We start from the raw sequence: 19456 nt of genomic DNA, 5'->3' as shown, positions 1-19456 counted from the left end.
GCAGTGGATAAAGCACTGGCCCTGGATTCAGGAGCACCTGAGTTCGAATCCAGTTTAAGACACTTGACACTTACTAGCTGTGTGACCCTGGGCAAGTCACTTAACCCTCATTGCCACTCAAAAACAAAACAAAACCAAAAAAAATGCAGAAAAAAAAGAGAATAGAGTTAGAGGACTTGGTTTTAAACCCTTGCTCTGTTACTACATTTGAGGCTTTGGGCAAGTCATTTAATTTTGCCTCAGTTTCCTTATCTATAAAATGAGGTTAGACTTAGTTCAAGGGTTCTTTATTTGGAGTCCGTGAACTTGATTTTTAAATATTTGGAGAGCTCTTTCCACAAAATTGGTGTCCTTTGTAATCCTGTATTTTATTTTATACATTTTAAAGCATTCTTAGAAGGGTTACCTAGATTTCACTAGCCTGCAAAGGAATTCATGACCCATAAAAAAGGTTAGGAACTTCTGGGCTACCTGATCTTTCAGGTCCCCTTTCGGTTTTAAATATATAACTTTATGGAAGTGGATAACATTACTAAGGTAAAGGAAAGAGAACCTAGGACAGATATTAGGAAATGTCCATAATGATGAAGCTGAATGACCAGTTATGTTTCGGGGTGGATATCTCTTTTCAGCTAAGAATTGGGCTATATGGCCAATGAATTCCCTCTAACTCTTTGCTTCAAAGCCGAAGAAAGGTTGGGTAATGACTTGTCCTCCAGGATAATGCAGAGAAGATTTCTGTCTAAGTCCAGGTTGGATTGAATGACTTCTTAGGTTCCTTCAAGAGATTCTGTAATTCTGAGGTGTTTGGATGATGCAGAAAACAATAAAAGATCCTGCTCTTTTTTAAAATTAAAATTTAAAAATTTTCTCAATTACATGTAAAGATATTTTTGAGGTCCAAATTTTTCTCCCACTTTCCCTTCCCTTTCCCCTTCTGAGGCCAGCAAGCAGTTTGACGTTGGTTATACATTACTATCATGTTAAACATATTTCCACATTAATCAGAACAAAAGGAAAAACATGCAAGAAAAAACAAACAAGAACAATAACAAAAAAAAGCAACAACAAAAGTGAAAATAGTATGCTTCAGTCTGCATTCAGACTCCATAGTTCTTTTTCTAAATGTGGAGAGCATTTTCCACCATAGGTCTTTTGGCATTGTCTTAGATTATTGTATTGCTGAGAAGAGTGAAGTCTATCAGTTGAAAGATCCTGTTCTTGATCAAGGAAGTTAACTGTCTTATTGCATTGCAATAAGATGCATTGTAGAAAGATTAGCCTGGCTCTGAAATCTGGAGGAAGAAGAAATTGCAGGCAGAGGCTGCTGTTGAAATACTCAGGGGTGATCCTTCCCATTTCTAAAAATCTTTATCTTCTATAGAGATCACAACCCAACTAAATGCATCTATCCTCTTGTTTTCATTTAACATAATATTAAATTCATCTTATTAAAGTGTCTTAAATATTTCTGTCTAGAACAGAGGAGCCAAGTTTTTTAGTAGTGGACCACATGATCAAAAATCCATATGTGTGTGGGCCACATGAATTTAATCATATAATTAATTACATTCAACTTCAATTATAATTACTAATTGCTCCAAGCCTGCTAGCAAGACACCTGGCAGCAGTCAGTTACACAACAGCAGTTGGCAGGTGGTTAGGTCCTACTAGTTCTTGTGTGCTAGCTAATTAGGTAAAAAAAATTTTTTTTTTCTAAAAATCTCAGGTGGGCTGCATCTTTCTCCCCCCAGGTGGGCAGCTTTTGGCTTGAGGCCACATGTTGGCCATCAGTAGAGAGAATTGATCTCTGTTTAGACTTTTAATCTTTTGAATCCTTTGTTAAATGCTTCCTTCATACAAGCTCAACCAACAATCCAACTTAAATGGTAAGGTGCTTAAATGCTTCTGACAATGGTAAATTCCATTAAATAGGGTAGTGATTTGTCATTTTTATCAGTATGGAATTATAACTGTTTTACTTTAAACTTGAGCAACCTCAATTTATTTTGACACATCACTGGTATCTTGGCAGATTTGACTCTTGGGATTAATATTTGTCTAAATACTCTGTAACTCACCTTTGCTTTAAAACCATTTTGATTTTGTTCACATTTAGAAAGATAGGAAAATTCACTGTATAGTTATTAGAAGGATGGCATTTTACCTGTTGGTCCCTTCAAGGGTGTTGGTTACTTTGTGACAAAGACTTGTTTCTAAGTTCCATTCAGCAATTTTTGGATACTCAAAAAATGTCCTGCCTTATTAGTCTTTTTTTTTCTATCTACTTCAATCCTTAAGAGCTGTTTTTAGATCATCTTTAAAGTCAATATATTTCTTTCTTTTCTTTTCTTTTCTTTTTTTTGTTTTATTTTTTTAGTAAGGCAATTGGGGTTAAGTGACTTGCCCAGGGTCACACAGCTAGTAAGTGTTAAGTGTCTGAGGCCGGATTTGAACTCAGGTACTCCTGAATACAGGGCCAGTGCTCTATCCACTGCGCCATCTAGCTGCCCCCTTTTCTTTTCTTTTAAAGAAAGAAGCTTTCTCGGTTTCCATTTTAGAGCTATCTGACTGAAAAACTATGTTATTTGGTAGGGACTGTATTTTCAAATATTGAGATTTTAGAGGAAAAGTGAGTCAAGTTGGAGACTTCTGAAGTAGTCTTGACATGCTAAGCCTTTTTCTTGAAAAAAGTTTTATTAATGCCTTTTGGTTTTGCCTTATAGACATTTGGGGATTTCTTCTTTCTTCCTTCTTCAAAATTTCCCTTTCCCCCCCAAAAAATTGAAACCTACCTTTTAACAAATAAAAATTTAAGCAATACAACTGATTCAATCCTTTTAGTCCCCCACCTATGCAAATGGGAATTTCTCGCAGAATGTTTTTTCAACTATTCTATAGAATCAAAATTGGTTATTATTACTGAGAAGTTAGTTTCTTTTTAGTGTTTTTCCCATAACATTATTGCAGTCATATATATTATTTCTGTGATTCTGCTTACTTAACTCTGAATTGTGCAAGTAAGGCTTTATACAAACCTGGAAGGATTGGGGGGAATGGGCGTCACTTAAACTTCAGTTTTATCTAAACTAGTCAGAAGAGATCAGAACATCAGCATACAGACACACAAACTTGTACACATGCATGCACAGACATGCGCGCGTACACACACACACACACACACACGCACAAAGAAGTTGGTTTAGAAATTCATCTAACTCAAATGGGATGTATATAGGTACAGGAGGATGGGAAGGAGGAATATAAAAGGAAGAGCAGATTCAGGGAGGGATTTGTCATAAGCAAAACAAACTTTAAACTTGGAAAGGAGATAATAAAAAATAATATAGGGAAAAAGAAAGAATAATGAAATAAGTAGGGAGAGATGAATATAGAGAAGAAAAAGTATAAGATAAAATGGAGGGAAATGAACAATTAACTATCATAACTGTGAATGGAATGAACTCACCCATAAAATGGAAGATGTTAGTAGAATAAATTAGAAATAAAAATCTAACCATATATTATTTACAACAAACTCACTTGAAACATTAAAACAGTTAAAAAGGGGGTTGGAGCAAAATCTATCACACCTAATATGAACATAAAAAGGGAGGAGTAGCAATTATGATTTTAGACAAAGCAACAGCAAAAACAAATTTGATTAAAAGAGATAGAGGGAAACTATTTTGCTGAAAGGTAACAAAGACAATAAATTTATTTCAGTACTTAACATGTATTCACCCAGTAGTATAACTTCTAAATACTTAAAGGAAAAATTAAATTAATTATAAGGAAAAATACATCATAAAACTATAATAATGGATGATCTTAATCTGTTCTTATCATGTGTAGAAAAATCTAACCAAAATATAAACAAGAAAAATGTTACAGACCTGAATAGAATTTTATAAAAATTAGATATTGTAAACCTCTGATAATTACTGAATTGAAATAGAAAATAATATACATATTTCTGAACTGCTTCTGGTACCTTAGGACATAAAAACCTCAAAAATTCAGAAAAGCAGAAATATTATTCACATACTTTATTGATCACAATGAAATAAAATTAAAGGCCATTGGAAACATTATTTAAAATGAACTAGAATCCTAAAGAATTATTGAGTCAATGAACAAATCATAACAATGATAGGTAACTTCATAAAAGATAATGACAACAATGAGACAACATTCCAAAATTTGGAGGGCATGTAAATTTTATATTTCTCAACATGTTTATTAAGAAAAAAAAAGGAGAAAGAGCAGATCAGTGAACTCAAAACACAACTAAAATACTAGAAAACCAGCTAATTAAAAAAATTCTTAAAAGGAAGAAGTTAACACAAGTCAAACCAAACCAAACCTTGAATTACTAAATAAAACCAGGGGTGGAGTTTTTTGGGGGCAATAAAAATAAATCATTAGCTAATTTGATCAGAAAGAAGAAAATCAGCTTACCAGTATCAAAAATGAAAAAGGAAAATTCACACAAATGAAGAAGTAAAGGATGTTATTAGAAATGATTTTTTTCTGGATTATGTGCCGACAACTTAAAGGAAATAAATCAATATTCAGAAAAATATGAAATACCCAAGTTAACAGAACAATAGGGAATCTGAACAACCCAGTTTCAGAGGAAGAAATTGAACAAGCCGCATAAAAGTGAACTTCTTAAGGGGTGGAAAAAAACTCCAGGATCAGAGAGATTCACAAGTGAATTCTCTAAAATATTCAAAGAATAATTAATTCCAATGTTACATAAATAGATTGCAAAAATAGCAAAAAGTGGTGGTGGTGGTATCCTGCCAAGTTTTTTATATGACATAAATATAATCTTGATCCAAAGAAAATCAAAACAGAAAAATAAAATTATAGAATAATTTCCCTAATGAACATAGATGCAAAATATTTAAATAAATATTAGCAAGAACACTAAAACAACACCACAAAGTTTATACATTGTGACCAGGCTGGATTTATACCAGATATGCAGGGTTAGTTTAGTAGTAGGAAAACTAAAAACATAATTAACTATATTAATAACAAAATCTACAAAAATTATATGATTATATCAAGAGATACAGAAAACTTTTGACAAGGTTACAACACCTATTTCTGTTAAAAAACATTTAGAAAACTTAGGAACAAACAGACCTTTCCTTAAATGATATTTATCTAAAATAAAAAAACTATTATAATTGTAAAAGAGATAAAACTAGAGTCCTTTCCAATAAATTAAGAGGTAAACAAAAAAAATTTTTTTTAACCATGTCTATATGACTTCACACTAGCATGTAAAGGATAAAGCATTGATTGAGTTGGGAACAGCTCAGTTTTCTCTACTTTTGCCACAGTGATGCGCTTGGTTAGCAGTGCATCCTTTATTTCTACCTTTTGGAATTCCTACTTCCCTTCAAGACCCAAATCCCACATCCCACTAAATGCATTTTTCACTCACTCATTCATTTAGTCATTTCTGGAAGAAACCTTTCTTTCTTTTTTCTTTTTTTGGTGGAGTAATGAGAGTTAACTTGCCCAGAGTCACACAGCTAATAAGTGTCAAGTGTCTGAGGCCAAATTTGAACTCAGGTCCTCCTGAATCCAGGGCCGGTGCTTTATCCACTGTGCCACATAGCTGCCCCCGGGAGAAACCTTTCTTGATACCCTAGTTGCTAAGTCACTATCCTCCCACCACTGAAATTACTTTGTATTTACAGAGTACATGTTTTGTTATTATCTTCATATCCCAGTGCTTTGCACATGGTGGATGCTTATAAAATGCTTGGTTAAAGAATGAATGATCTCATTTGAGTCTCATACAAACAACCCTGTGAGATAGCTATTATTATTATTATTCCCATCTTACAGGTAAGGAAACTTACATTCAGACCTGCCCATGATCATAGCTAGTATGTATCAATATATGATTTGAAGTTTAAAAAACTCCCACAAAAACCCTGAGATAAATTCCTGGTTCCATCTTTTAATAGTTGTGACTCTATGGTCACTGAAAATTTTTAAGCTGCAGGTTCTCCATCTATTTAATGGGACTAATGTTACTTGTATCACCAATTTCACATCATTGCTATGATGACCAAATCAGATAATGCATATCAAATACTTTGTAACTGCTTTATAAATGTCAGCTCAAATTCTTATATAAAGTACCTAAATGTTAAATTTCAGATAGTACTGATCCATGAAATATTCATGAAACACATTTCATGTACTGAAATAATTTTTACTTAATAGAATACAAGGATCATAGCTCCAGAGTTGAGAAAGAATTTAGAGGTCATCTAATTCAACTCATATCTTTCAGATGAGGAAACTCGAAGCCCTTACTCAGGTCTTGTAATTCCAAGTTCAGCGCTTTTTCCATTGCAATTTCTTAGTCATTGTCTCTTTTTAGAAACTGTGAGAATTTGAGCGCTACCAACCTCTTGAGAAAGATACTGCAGGGAAGCTCTGCCATGAAAAGAACACATGTGACTTAGTGTCCGGAAGTGACCTTTTCTGGGGTTTTGAAGGTCAGATTGGCATCAGGAAGTGATGTCTGCCACCCATGGGTCCTGTCAATCAGTGTTGCCAGCCAATTAGCTTGGAGCTGTGTGTATGGACGGCCCTGTTTCCTGTTTCACAGGAGGCTTATGGGAGAAGCTGTGGAGCGGGCTTTTTTGTTTCTGGATGACGGCTTGGTGGCAGGGACAGGCAGAATAGGGAGAGTAGACAAATCTCTTACTTTATCCACGTGTTTCTCTTTACTATCCCCTGATATATTTTAATAAGTACGTAATGCCCAAAGATTGGTGCTATATGTTTTCTAATTTAAGGTGACCACTCAGATTTTAGACATCACAGCTAGAATTTTAGACCTTACAGAACCTGCAGTTATTTTTTTGTTAGTAGATAAAATAATTAAAAGTATTTTAAGTATTACCTGTATATAATACCTAAACACTATGGGACATTTTAATCTTTATATAATTTCTGTGTTGGAGGGCATTTTTGTATGTTTGTTCTACAGTGAGGAAACTGTGATCTTTAATCTTAAGAGCAACTTTCACAATTTTATAAGATGAGCAGGGGAAGACCAATTTGTAAAGATAATCATAGACTAAAATAACATTCATCTATGATACTTTAATTGGCCAGAACAAAAGTGTTCTACAGAGAACCATTACAGTGCTAGTGTTAGTGTCCATTTGACTTCTATATACTGATGGTAAATTTTTAATCCCAGGAGGTTAAGAAGCCATCTAGTCCATTCTGCTGCCTGCCACCATCCTGTTTCTTCCTCTCACTGATATTAATAAAAGCATTAAAACATCCTTTCCAAAGTAACAGATAGAAGAGTTGCAGCAGGTTCCAACTATTGATGAGGAGAATTAAAAATTGGTGATAATTTTTACTAAATGGCTTCGCAGCTATAGATTATGCTTGTTATATTTATTAGTTAAAAAAGAAATAGGTAGGACTTGCATGAACTGATGATGAGTGAGATGGGCAGAACCAGAAGAACATTGTACACAGTATCATCAACATTATGTGTTGATCAACTGTGATAGACTCAATTCTTCTCATCAATATACAACAGTACAAGAAAGTTCCAAAGGACTTATGGAAAAAGCTCTCCAAATCCAGAAAAAAAAAGAACTGTGGAATATGGTTGTGGTATGAACCATACTATTTCTTTTGTTTTTGGTGCTGTGGTTTTTCTTTTTTGAGGTTTTTCCTTTTTGCTCTGATTCTTCTCTTATAACATGACTAATGCAGAAGTATGTTTAATGTTATCAGATAGATAGATAGATAGATAAAACTTATATCAGATTACCTTCTGTCTGGGGGGGGCGAAGAAAAATTTGAAATTGGAAATCTTATAAAAACAATTGTTGAAAACTATCTCTACATGTAACTGTAAAATAATAAAATACTTTTATTTTTTCAAAAAGAAATTGGTAACTATTTCTCAAGGGATATGGTAAAATAATAGGAATAAACAGTTCTCAAAAGAATAATTACAAACTATTAACAGCAAGATGAAAGATGACTCCAAATCATTAGCAATAAGAACACTACAAATCAAGGCAACACAGTGCTTTTCTACACACCAGTAAATCAGCAAAAATGACAGAAGATGAGATAAGTCAGTGCTGGAGGGGCTGTGAAAAGCCAGGCTCCCTAATGCCATGCACTTTTTGTGGAGCCAAGAATTGATCTAACTGTTCTACAAAGCAATTTGAAATGATGTTAAGAAAGTTGCGGGGGCAGCTCGGTGGCACAGTGGATAAAGCACCAGCCTTGGATTCAGGAGTACCTGAGTTCAAATCTGGCCTCAGACACTTGACACTTACTAGCTGTGTGATCCTGGGCAAGTCACTTAACCCCCATTGCCCCGCAAAAAAAAAAAAAAAAAAAAAGAAAGTTGCTAAAGTATCAGTGTTTTCTTCCAACTCCAGATAAGATAATGTTCAGCTTTTCTGTTTTTTCCTGAAGACAAAAGAGAAAATATGCTATACTTGCCATGAAAGAAATGGATTCAGCTTAGATATAAGGATGATCTCCCCAGCTTTAGTTGGTAGGAATAGCATTTCTTTACATAGAGGTGTCCATCCTATTGGAGAGTTCAGTTTGTAAGCAATGGTTGTTCTGAAAAGCAGAGATAAATCACATGATTGCTGAGGGCCCTTACAATTTCTTACAAGAATTTAGACCACCAGTATATAGTACAAATGTGTTGCAGATGGTTTCGGTTGTGTCTAATAATATTAAACATGGCAAACTAGCTTTAGGACTGTGCAGCTTTAGACAGCATTTAAGAATGAATCCAAATCAGCAGGTGTTTAACTTCCACAAAAATATGGCTTGGTTTTGTTTTTTTGAAGGAATTTGTCATTCCATAACTTGTTCCTCTATCAGAAACAGCTGTATCCAAATATTGCTTCATATTGTTGGCAAATTCATTTCAAACGCAGGAAGCAACTCCTGATTCATGTTTTTGATTTGTGTAAATAGTTGAGATGTTCAGGCTATCCACAAACCATTTTCACTAAGTCTTACTATCTAAATCTGATCATTTAAATTTTTCTTGGAATTTTATTTTATATAAAATACACAAATGACAATTTAAAGTTTTTGAACTACCTCCCCTCCCTCCCTCCCTCCCTCCCCTCCCTCCCTCCCCTCCCTCCCTCCCCTCCCCTCCCCTCCCTCTCTCTCTCTCTCTCTCTCTCTCTCTCTCTCTCTCTCTCTCTCTCTCTGTTTCTCTCTTTTCTCTCTCTTTCTCTTTCTCTTTCTCTTTCTCTCCCTCCCCATCTCTCCTTCCCTGGAAGAAATTTCAGAAAGGACTTAGGAAGACTTGGTTCAGGTCCTGGCTCTTCTACTAACTTACTGTGTAATAATAGGCAAGTCACTTAATTGCTATGGGCTCAATTTCCTCATCTTTAAAATTAAGGGTTGAACTAGATGATCTCCAAGGTCCCTTTCAGCCCTTTGTTTCCATCCTCCCTGTTTCCTTCCTTACAGCATGTTTTAGTGGATCTTTGCCACAGGGAAGAGGGAAATAAACTGAGGAACATGCACTTTTCTGGATTTATATCAGTCTATATTCCTTTGCAGTTTCTTTCTTAATGAGGGAAGGATAGAATAAGTGAGAGATGTAGTTTTGAATTTGAGCATTTCTAGAAAATATTAGTGCCACTTGCTTAAGGAATCCTCTACCAAAGTCTGCGCTGATGCCTCATTCTGGTGTAGAAATGACTCTAAATTCTTGAAATCCATGTCTGGTACTATGTAGCCAGAAGTAGATGACTCAGGGAAAGGCATGGTAATGGATGGGAATTCTGTTGCCCAAGGACAGCTTAGCAGCTCATCACCTGATGAATTTTTCAGCTATAACATTTGAAGACCCAACTACTCAATTGTAGAGGGATATCTGATTTTGTAAGAATACGTGCCCTTATAAAATCATAGATCCTTGAAGTAAGAACTAAAATATTCTCAAGTGCTAACTTTAAAAGGCTTTAATGCTTAAAAAAAAGAAAAGAAAATGTTTAGTATTTTGTGAGGCCAGATCTGTGTGTGTGTGTGTATACACAAGCTATGTATAAGAAGCTACTGTAGTAGACACAAAGATTATAAAGATATGATCTCTGCCTTCAAAGGAAATTGTAGTTTAGTGAATGTGTTATCATGGAGTGTTATAGCTGTTTAGAACCATGAAGATCTAGTCTTGACCTTGTTATATAGATGAGCAAAGTAAGGCCTCGAGAGACAGCTGGGTTGCGCAGTTATTAGGACGTTGGGCTTGGAGTCAGGAAGACCTGAGCTCCAGTCTTGCCTTAGACACTTATTAGCTATGTAACCCTGTCATTTAACTTCTGTTTGTCTCAGTTTCCTCAGGTGTAATATGGGAATAATAATAGCACCTACTTTCCACAGTTGTGGTGGGGATCCAACGGGATCATATTTGTAAAGTGCATAGCACAGTTCCTGGCATGTAGGAAGTACTATGTGAATGCTTATTCTGTTCTTCCCCTTCATTGACTTGGCTCTGGTCATCAATTCGGTTCAACATTTATGGAGGCTTATCTCACACTCTTATAGACTAGAAGGCAGACATAGACAAATAAGGCAATGACCATCCTTTCAAGGGGCAGCTAGATGGCACAGTAGAGAGAGTGCCAGGTCTGGAGTCAGGAAGACTCATTTTTGGGACTTCAAATTTGGCATTAAACACTTACTAGCTGTGTGAGCTTGTGCAAGTCACTTAACCCTGTTTGCCTCAGTTTTCTCATTTGAAAAATGAGCTGGAGAAGGAAATGGCAAACCACTCCAGTCTCTTTGCCAAGAAAACCCCAAATGAGATCACAGAGTCAACACAACTGAAATGACTAAACAACAAGGCTTGTCACCAGGTATCCGGTGTTATTTTTGTTTTATTAGAGAATAGAATTAAAATTCAGAATGTACTTGACATGATGGAGAAGTGGGTAGATTAAAACCTAGGATAAAATTTATTAGCAGGCTCACTGATAGGGAATTAACCTGGGGGGGAAAAAACAATTCTAAAAGCAGTTAAAGAAAGGACTGTGTACAACCTTAGAACATGAGAACATGGGTTTCTTAGAAACCTCAAGTTAAATGTAACTGTTTTAGAAATAACCATAATGATGACCTATTGAAACTGAAACATGAGATATAAAATATCCCAAGGTTGTCCTTTTAATTTACTTTACAGTTGTGCTATGAATATGAGAGATGTTATGGAGGTAGTATCCTCAAGACTTGGCAACTGATTGGATATGTGGGCTAAGGGAGAGGAAAAGGTTGAGAGGGACTGGAAGGATAATAGTATCCTCAGAAATAGGTACTCTACAAAAATAGGGAAGGAGGGATAATGAATTCTATTTTGGACATGTTGAGTTTGAGATGTATTCAGAATATCTAGGTGGAGCTCTTGCAAAAGTTTGTACTCATGTGTAGTACTGTACCTTGAGATCACCTAAATTCCTATGAAATAACATTTCTTATTATTTTTGAGTGCACAACAAAACCACTTCCACTTGTTCGTCTTTCCCAGACTGAAACTGTGACCTATTTTATCAGTTAACTGCAACTTCCTTTTTTCTTTTGGTATTGTTTTTTGCAAGAAAGCTAATATTGGTGTTATTCATTTTTTCCAATACTAAATCAAATTCAGTGATCTCTTGGGTGTGACCCATTTACTCATCTTGTCCATGTCACTATATAAATTTTCTATAAAAGATCAACTGATCAATAAGCATTTATTAAGCACCTACTGTATGCCAGGTACTGTATTAGATATGGGCAGCTAGGTGGTGCAGTGCATAGTGCACTGGGCTTGGAATCAGGAAGATTCATCTTCATGAGTTCAAATCCAGCCTCAGATACTTACTAGCTGTGTGAGCCTGGGCAAGTCACTTAACCCTGTTTGCCTCAGTTCCTTATTTATAAAATGAACCAGAGAAGGAAATCATAAACCACTCTAGTATCTTTGCTAAGAAAACTCCAAAATGGGGTCATGAAGAGTTAGACATGACTGAAATGACATAAAAAAAGCAAACAGAAAGTGCTAGATATAGAGAATACAAAAATAAAAATGAAACGCCTGCCTTCAATGAGCTTACATTCCATTAGAGGAGAGAACATGTACATATATAAGGAAATACAAAATAAATACAAGGTATTTTTGAGGAAAAAGACATTGGGAGCCAAGATTCCTGATGAATGACCTTGAAGGAAACTAAGGGTCCAAAGAGAAGGGGGTGAAGTGCAGTCCTCTCAGTGGGAGAAGGCAAGGCAAAGTCTCTGAGGTTGGAGATAAAAGTTTCTGCAGTGTTTTGTTTGAGGAAGGTCAAGAAGATCAGTTTGGCTAGACCATAGGGTGTGTATGCATTGATATAATGACTGGTTGTAAAGGGCTTTAACTACCAAAGGAGATTGTATTTGATCCCACAGGTTAGAGGGAACCATTGGAGTTTGAGTAGAGGCTCTATACTTCCTAAAATATAAATTTACTCTATTTTAGGAAAATTGCTTTGGCATATATGTAGAGAATGAAGAGAGAAGAAACTTGTGGCAGGGAGATCAATTAGGTCCTACTCAATATGCTTGGAGGAGACCTTCCTCTGGGTCTTTTAATATTTTACTGATATCAGTGAAGCCTTCTAGGTGTCCATCTGTTATCCCTCACTTGAAATACATATGTGGCCATAATCCTTGTTGGATCTTGACTCATGTACAAGAAGTGATGTCCAAACTTCATCACAGCCATAATGACCACCCCCCCCCCCCAAATTCCATCCCCAGGCAGAAATTCTGGGTCAGGGTTGGACCTATGACTTAATTGGTATAAGGAACTTCTGAAGAGAACCTTTTTCTACCACCCACTGAGAGTTGTCCAGAGTCAAAATGTCAAATGGTTTGCCAGGGGTCACACAGCCAGTATATGTCAGAGGTGGGGCTTGAGCCCAGCCCTTGCTGGATTCCAGGAGGACCTCAGAGATCCATTCTCTATCTACTACACCCCACTGCCTCTCAAAACAAAAAATAAATTATTTTAAAATATAATGACAGAAATTTGGATCCTTTCCCCTCACGTCTCTGAGAATACAGTAGTAAAAAGAGTATTGGTCCCAGAATCAGGTGAAACCTGGATTTAGATCCAACTTCAGGTACATATTAGATGAGTTTGCCAAGGGGTAACAAATTATTTAATCTCTTGGAGCCTTGTTTCCTCAACCAAAAAATGGGGATAAAGTCTGTAATTTTTGTTCCGTGCTTTGCAAACCTTAGTTTATAAGACCTCCCTACTAGGTGCTGGTAAAACCTGCTCTTTTGGGTAGTTTGGCTGTCCTTTGCCTAAAGAAAGGCTTTGACTAACCAAAAGAATATTGTGTTGTTTGTGGTCAGTAGCTGATCTCTATTACTGCTAAGGAATAGGATGAAGACAGTAATAGGTTTTAATTCTGAGCAGAAAGATTTTTATTTGCACTTTTAGATAGATGGTTTGAAAAATATTCAAAATGAGGATTTATGTGACTTACTACTTATAAAATAAACAGTGTGATGCAAAGGAAATTGTGTGTATAATGGTGAATCTTTGCTTGGAAACAGGGGAATGGATTAGATAACCTTTCAAAGACTCTTCTATTCTAGGATTGCTATGATGTTTTCATTATACCTACTGTAATCAAGGGAATTGACTTTGTGTTTCTACAGCAACTATAGCATAGATCACATAATATCAAATACTTCATGTGCATGTGGTGTTAACTCTGATGCCTTGTACACTACATGTGTGGCAGTTACAGTTGCTATGGAGACACAAATCTATGGACATGTTTTGGTTGATAATGATGCCTTTTTAAATGTGGCTTTTGTTGCTGTGTGAATCTGAGGTGATATTAAGGCTTGACCAAAATATGCACAATGAGATCTGTAATTTATTTTAAAACTTGTGTTATTTCTAAATACAAAAAACAATAGCAAAAACCAAAAATCAACTTTTCAGAAGCAAGCCAATATTTGTGATAATATATGAAGCTTTTAAAAAAAATCAGGACTAATTGGAAAATGGGAAGAAAAAAGGTTCCATTGTTAGGGACACATTATGTCCAGGAATTTGACAGACTCTTCTACCCAAGTGGTTTATTTAATTTATAATACATTCTGTAAAAGGTCAGAGATTACAATTCTCACGTAATTCTCACCACTCTTACAGTAGAATTAATTTTCAGTAGTAAAGATTAAAAGAAGCTTCTATTTATGATCTGATCTAATTTGAATCTAGATCCTCAGAGGTGACAGTTAATAAGGACATTCTCATGGAGCACATATCTGCAGTCTTTCCGATACCTTTCCTAAAGCCAGGAAACTTTGAGAAACGTGGTTAAGTGATTTATTCATTGCCTCTATGAAAGTTCACGTCAGAGGTTGAGATGGACTTCAATTTGAGTCCTAAATTTAGCCTTGCCTTTGTGAGTGCATTAATTTATATCAGAGAACATTTTTGGGGACACTTGTGAGTAGAGACATCTGTTTCCCTTCTTTCAATGAAACCACAACCCTATATAGTTTTAATCTTTTAGGTAGACAACGGACATCCCAGGTTTGGGTTAAGATCACTTCCTTGGTATGGATTGTAACATGTTCTCTTCTGGTTAAGTCTAGGTTCAGAAAGATTTGTTGAGATAAAATGAAATCCTCTGGGGGTTTGTGAGTCCAAATCTGCATGTATAAAGAATGCATGCATAATGAACTGAAGCCAAGTGTCAGTCAGCCATGACTCGAGAGTGCAGGAGTGACAGCCACTGTCTCTTAGTTTCACCTAGTCTAGTTGTTTTGAAACAAACCGAAGGCCTTTGTGAGTAGAATAGATTTGAAAACTCGTTGGGTTCCCAGTAGTTTTCATTTTTTCAAATTGGAAATGAGCCGGGGGGAAAAAGGGGAAATAGGAAGGCCAGAGAAGAAATTTAACAATTCATATTATGTTCTAAGATGTTATTCCTTAGTAGAGAAGTATGTCAAACTTATTGTTAGGTTGTATAAGTAAGAAGACCTGGATTCAAATCTTGTTTTTTACATTTATAAAAGCAAAAGGTGTCAACATGGTTTTTAAAAATCACATCTATTTCCTAATATACCCTTCTTCCTTTACAGCCAGCCTTCCTTTGTAACAAAGATTTAAAACAAAAAACAGAAACAACAGCAACTTAACAAAGTCATCCTTCTCATCAGCCAAATCTGATGAAATTTGCAATATTTCACAATTATAGTCTTCTGTTATTCCTCCTCACCCCTAGTGAAAAGAGGATGATGTATTTTTAAAAAATTTCTTAAGAGCCAAGTTTGCTTATTATAATTAGAGGATTCAGTTTTGTTTTATTGTCCTTTCCTTTTCAGACTGTTGTAGCAGTTGGTTCATTTTACTTCACTCTACAGCAGTTCATTATAGTCTTGTTAAGGGCTAAAATTCTAGCTAAACTGTCTAAACTATCTAGTGAGTGGTCGCCAATAAATTATAAGCTTTAGCAAGAGTTAGACTTTTAAGCATTTATTAAGGAGAATAAGAATTTGATAAAGAGAGAAGAAAGGCCTAGATTCCTATCTATTAAAGGGAGAGCACATTTCTAGCTCCGCTCAACACCAGAGTCCAAAGGAAAGAGCGTGAGACCGAGCCCAGTCTCTTCCTTCCTCCTCCCACTCGCCCGCGTCACTTCCTGATGCCAAAGAAAAGACTCCTGGTCTTGCCCTCAAAGACCTTCGCTTCATGGGTGGAATTCTTCTACAGTAAGTCTCCAGCAGGTGGCGTCATTCCAATCGTTACACTTCCCATGTTTTTCTGAATTCTCCCTATTCATTGTTTCTTACAGTGCATTAATATTCCATTACATTCATATACCATTATTTGTGGACATACACTTTGTTTTTAGTTCTTTGCTGTGACACAAAAGTACTGTTATGAATGTTTTGCTGTACCTGAGAACTTGATGGTTTTTGTTCTTTGGAGTATATGTGCTGCTGTGAGATCTCTGCATCAAAGGGTGTGTGAGTCTCTTTCTTTCTTTCTTTCTTTCTTTCTTTCTTTCTTTCTTTCTTTCTTTCTTTCTTTCTTTCTTTCTTTCAGTCTCTTTCTTAACATCATTCTGGATAGTTAGATCAACACTCAGTTCCACAAGCAGCGAATTAGTGGACCTGTGTTTCTCAAACCCCTCCATTGTTGACTATTTTTCATCTTCTCTCATTGTTATTTTGCTGGATGTGATCTGAAACCTCAAAGATGTTTTAATTTACATTAATTTTGTTTTTAATTTGGAGCATTTCATGTGACTAAATGGTTTGTGATTCTTTTGAGAATTTTGTTCATATCCTTAGACCTCTTATCTATTAGGGAATAGTTTTTTATTACATGTATATATAATACATACACATATACATATATCTATATTAATTGCCTATATATCTTGGATTTCAGACCTTTATCAGCTATATTTGATGCAAAATTTTTTTTCCTCTAATGAACAATTTCCTATCTCTACCTCATGGGTTTTGTTTATGCAAAAATTCAATTTAATGTAATTGAAACTTCTGATTTTTATCTTTGTGATTTCCTCTATTCTTTGGTTAAGATAAGAGTTCTCTTCCAGACCACATACCCCAGCACAGGCTATACTTTCTTTCCTTCTCCATTTTGACCCCTTGATGAACCATTTCAATCCTGCACTCTCTCTTTTCCCTAGTTCCTTGCCCCTTTTTCTTATCACCAGTCTTGCCCTGCCAAGCTGCAGCTTTGGATTACTTACACTGCCCACTGCCTGCACTCCTCTTCTTATGCTACTGAATGAACCTGGAAAAAAAAATCACAAATCTGTGCTGAGACCCCCTGAAATATATATGTTGTGGTCTAAATTGAGACCCTCATTTGTACCCCACCCCCAACTATTCACTGTCTTTCTCATCACAGTGGCTCTTCTAGACCTTTTCATCCCTCCTCAAACCTCCTATGATTCTTCCTTCACCAACAGCTGAGACTGTCTTGTATATTGAGGCCATTCTTTGAAATCTCCGTCTTAACTCTTCTTCTTCCTCCTCCTCCCACATCACTTTGATGTCTTCTGTTACTGTCTCCTACTTTACCTCATCTCGCAGGAAGAGGTAGCCCTTCTCCAAGCATAAGTGAGCCTATTCCGTCCCATCTTTTTTTTTTTTTAAAACAAAACAAATTCATTTATACATTAATGTTGAGGGCTGAACTAGATTTAAAAAAAAAAGGAAAACAATATAATACAGTCCTGTACAGAAGAGAGAAGACAGGTTATGAGGAAGGGGAAAAGATACATACATACAAGATGAAGGGAAGATAGGCTGGGATGCCATGGTCAGGGCTCCTGGGTAGTCACCTGCATCATGTAGGTTTCCAGCAGGTATTTTTTAAAGGCTGTGGGGTTTGTCCAAAGTTCAGCAGCGTGTGTGTTCAATGGGCTGTCAATGTTGGGTTTTCCCAGCAGGCTCTGGATAGGTAGTAGAATGGTCCTGACATACAGAGCCGACCACTTGTCCTTAAGGATGTCCAAACAGATATTGCCTTGAGTGTCCACATTAGGATGGTAACAAGGTGTGACAAATTTCACAATGGGAGCATTATATGGGTAGCCACTGGGGAACTCCAAGGAGAGCTTGTACCCCAGGTCTTCATATACTGTCCCAGTAGCCCCATGGATGATCTCAAACCATTTGAAGAGATTGTCTGACTCTGGGAAGGCAGAAATTCCTTTGTCTCCAGATATCATTAGGGTCATCAATTCCTGCTGTAACCTCTTGCCCACGGATCCGCAGGACACATCCGCCCCAGGCTCGGCCCCCTTACAGGATGCTGTGTCAGTGCTAGCAGTGGCCAGGTCGTGGTTCTGTGAGGCCATGGGGGACCATAGATAAAGAAAGAGAAACTCCTGGGTGGCAACTGCTCCATCCCATCTTCTTCAGCAGATTGCCCCCTCTCTCATCCCTACTTTCTCACTAATCTTCAGTCTCTCCCTATCTCCTGGCAGATTCCTTACTGCTTACAAACACTCCCACGTCTCCCCTCCATCCTCAGGAAAAAAAACAGAAAGACAACCCTCACTTGATCTATCCATCCCCACTGGCTATTCTTCTATATCTCTTTACCTTTTTTCATCACTAAACTCCTTGAGGAGATAGTCTATAACAGATACCTCCACTTCTTTTCTTTTCATTTTCTTCTTAACACTTTGCTATTAGGCTTCTGACCTCATTATGCAACCAAAACTGCTCTCTCCAAAGTTACTAATGAGTGCTTAATTGCCAAATCTAATAGTCTTTACTCAGTCTTTATTCTTCCTGGCCTCTCTGCAGCCTTTGATATTGTCAGTCAATCTTCTCCTTGATAATCTCTTCTCTTTAGGTTTTCATGACATTTCTCTTTTCTGGTTTTCCTCCTACTGGTTTGACTGCTCCTTTTCAGTCTCCTTTGCTGGATGTTCATCCAGGTTATGACCAGTAATCATAGGTGGCCCCTAGTGCTCTTTCCTGGGTCTCCTATTCTCTTTTTTGGGATGTCTTTGGCATATAAACCTAGCAGTGGTATTGCTGGATCAAAGGATTTGCACAGTTTTATAGCCCTTTGGGCATATTTCCAAATTGCTCTTCAGAATGGTTGGATCTTTTCACAACTCCACCAACAGTAGATTAGCATCCCAGTTTTCCCACAACCCCTCCAACATCCAATATTTTTCTTTTTTGTTATATTTGCTACTCTGATAGGTGTGAAGTGGCACCTCTGAGTTGTTTAAATTTGCATTTCTCTGATCAATAGCGATCTAGAGCATTTTTTTTTCATTTGACAATAGATAGCTTTGATTTCTTTGTCTGACAACTGCCTGTTCATATCCTTTGACCATTTATCAATCGGGGAATGGCTTGTATTCTTATAAATTGAACTCACTTCTCTATATATTTGAGAAATGAGGCCTTTATCAGAGACACTTGTTTCAAAAATTCTTTCCTAATTTTCCCAGCAGTTCTTTTGAAAAAGGACTGCTTCTGACACCAGTTTTGTGACCACTGGCAATCAACCAGCAAACATTTATTCAAAATTCTTATTATGTGTTAGGCATTCTGCTAAACGTTGTTGATAATAAAACAAAAATGCCCCATGTGCCCATGTTATCTAAGACATCTCTCCATTGAGATTTTAAGCTCAGCTATGTATTTTTACTTCTTTGTGTCCCCCCAAAGTGCCTAGCATAGTACTAGGCATATAGTAGGTGCTCAATAAATATTGTCACCTGAGTAGAATGCCACCAGTAATCACTTCCAAACTATTTAACCTCCCTGAGTTAGAGTTTTCTCATCTGTAAAATGAGGATAGTAATTGAAGGCCTTACCTCCCAGGGTTTTTGTGAGGCTCAGA

At 36.5% G+C, this 19456-nt stretch overlaps 2 protein-coding genes across 3 annotated transcripts in view; one reads left to right on the top strand and one right to left on the bottom strand.

The window, feature by feature from the left end:
* The window catches only part of PDSS2 (decaprenyl diphosphate synthase subunit 2), a 280572-nt gene that overhangs the window by 17048 nt on the left and 244068 nt on the right, over window positions 1-19456 (top strand).
* Window positions 17406-17945, bottom strand: LOC122725914 (ubiquitin-conjugating enzyme E2 C-like). 2 transcript variants are annotated; one of them, XM_043963273.1, is made up of 2 exons: window positions 17814-17945; window positions 17406-17726 (listed from the first exon to the last, which is right to left on the bottom strand). In XM_043963273.1, exons 1-2 carry the CDS (start codon window positions 17943-17945, stop codon window positions 17406-17408), a joined length of 453 nt encoding a protein of 150 aa, XP_043819208.1. The 2 variants fall into 2 exon arrangements, with proteins under 2 accessions (XP_043819208.1, XP_043819207.1); XM_043963272.1 differs by having other exon boundaries at window positions 17406-17945.

This window comes from Dromiciops gliroides, chromosome 4 (genome assembly GCF_019393635.1).
Source record: "Dromiciops gliroides isolate mDroGli1 chromosome 4, mDroGli1.pri, whole genome shotgun sequence".
NCBI lineage: Eukaryota > Metazoa > Chordata > Mammalia > Microbiotheria > Microbiotheriidae > Dromiciops > Dromiciops gliroides.
This window is presented reverse-complemented; position numbering and strand designations above follow the sequence as displayed.

Coding starts and splice junctions, on each gene's coding strand:
- LOC122725914 (XM_043963272.1), bottom strand. CDS start 17,945: ATGGCCTCACAGAACCACGACCTGGCCACTGCTAGCACTGACACAGCA.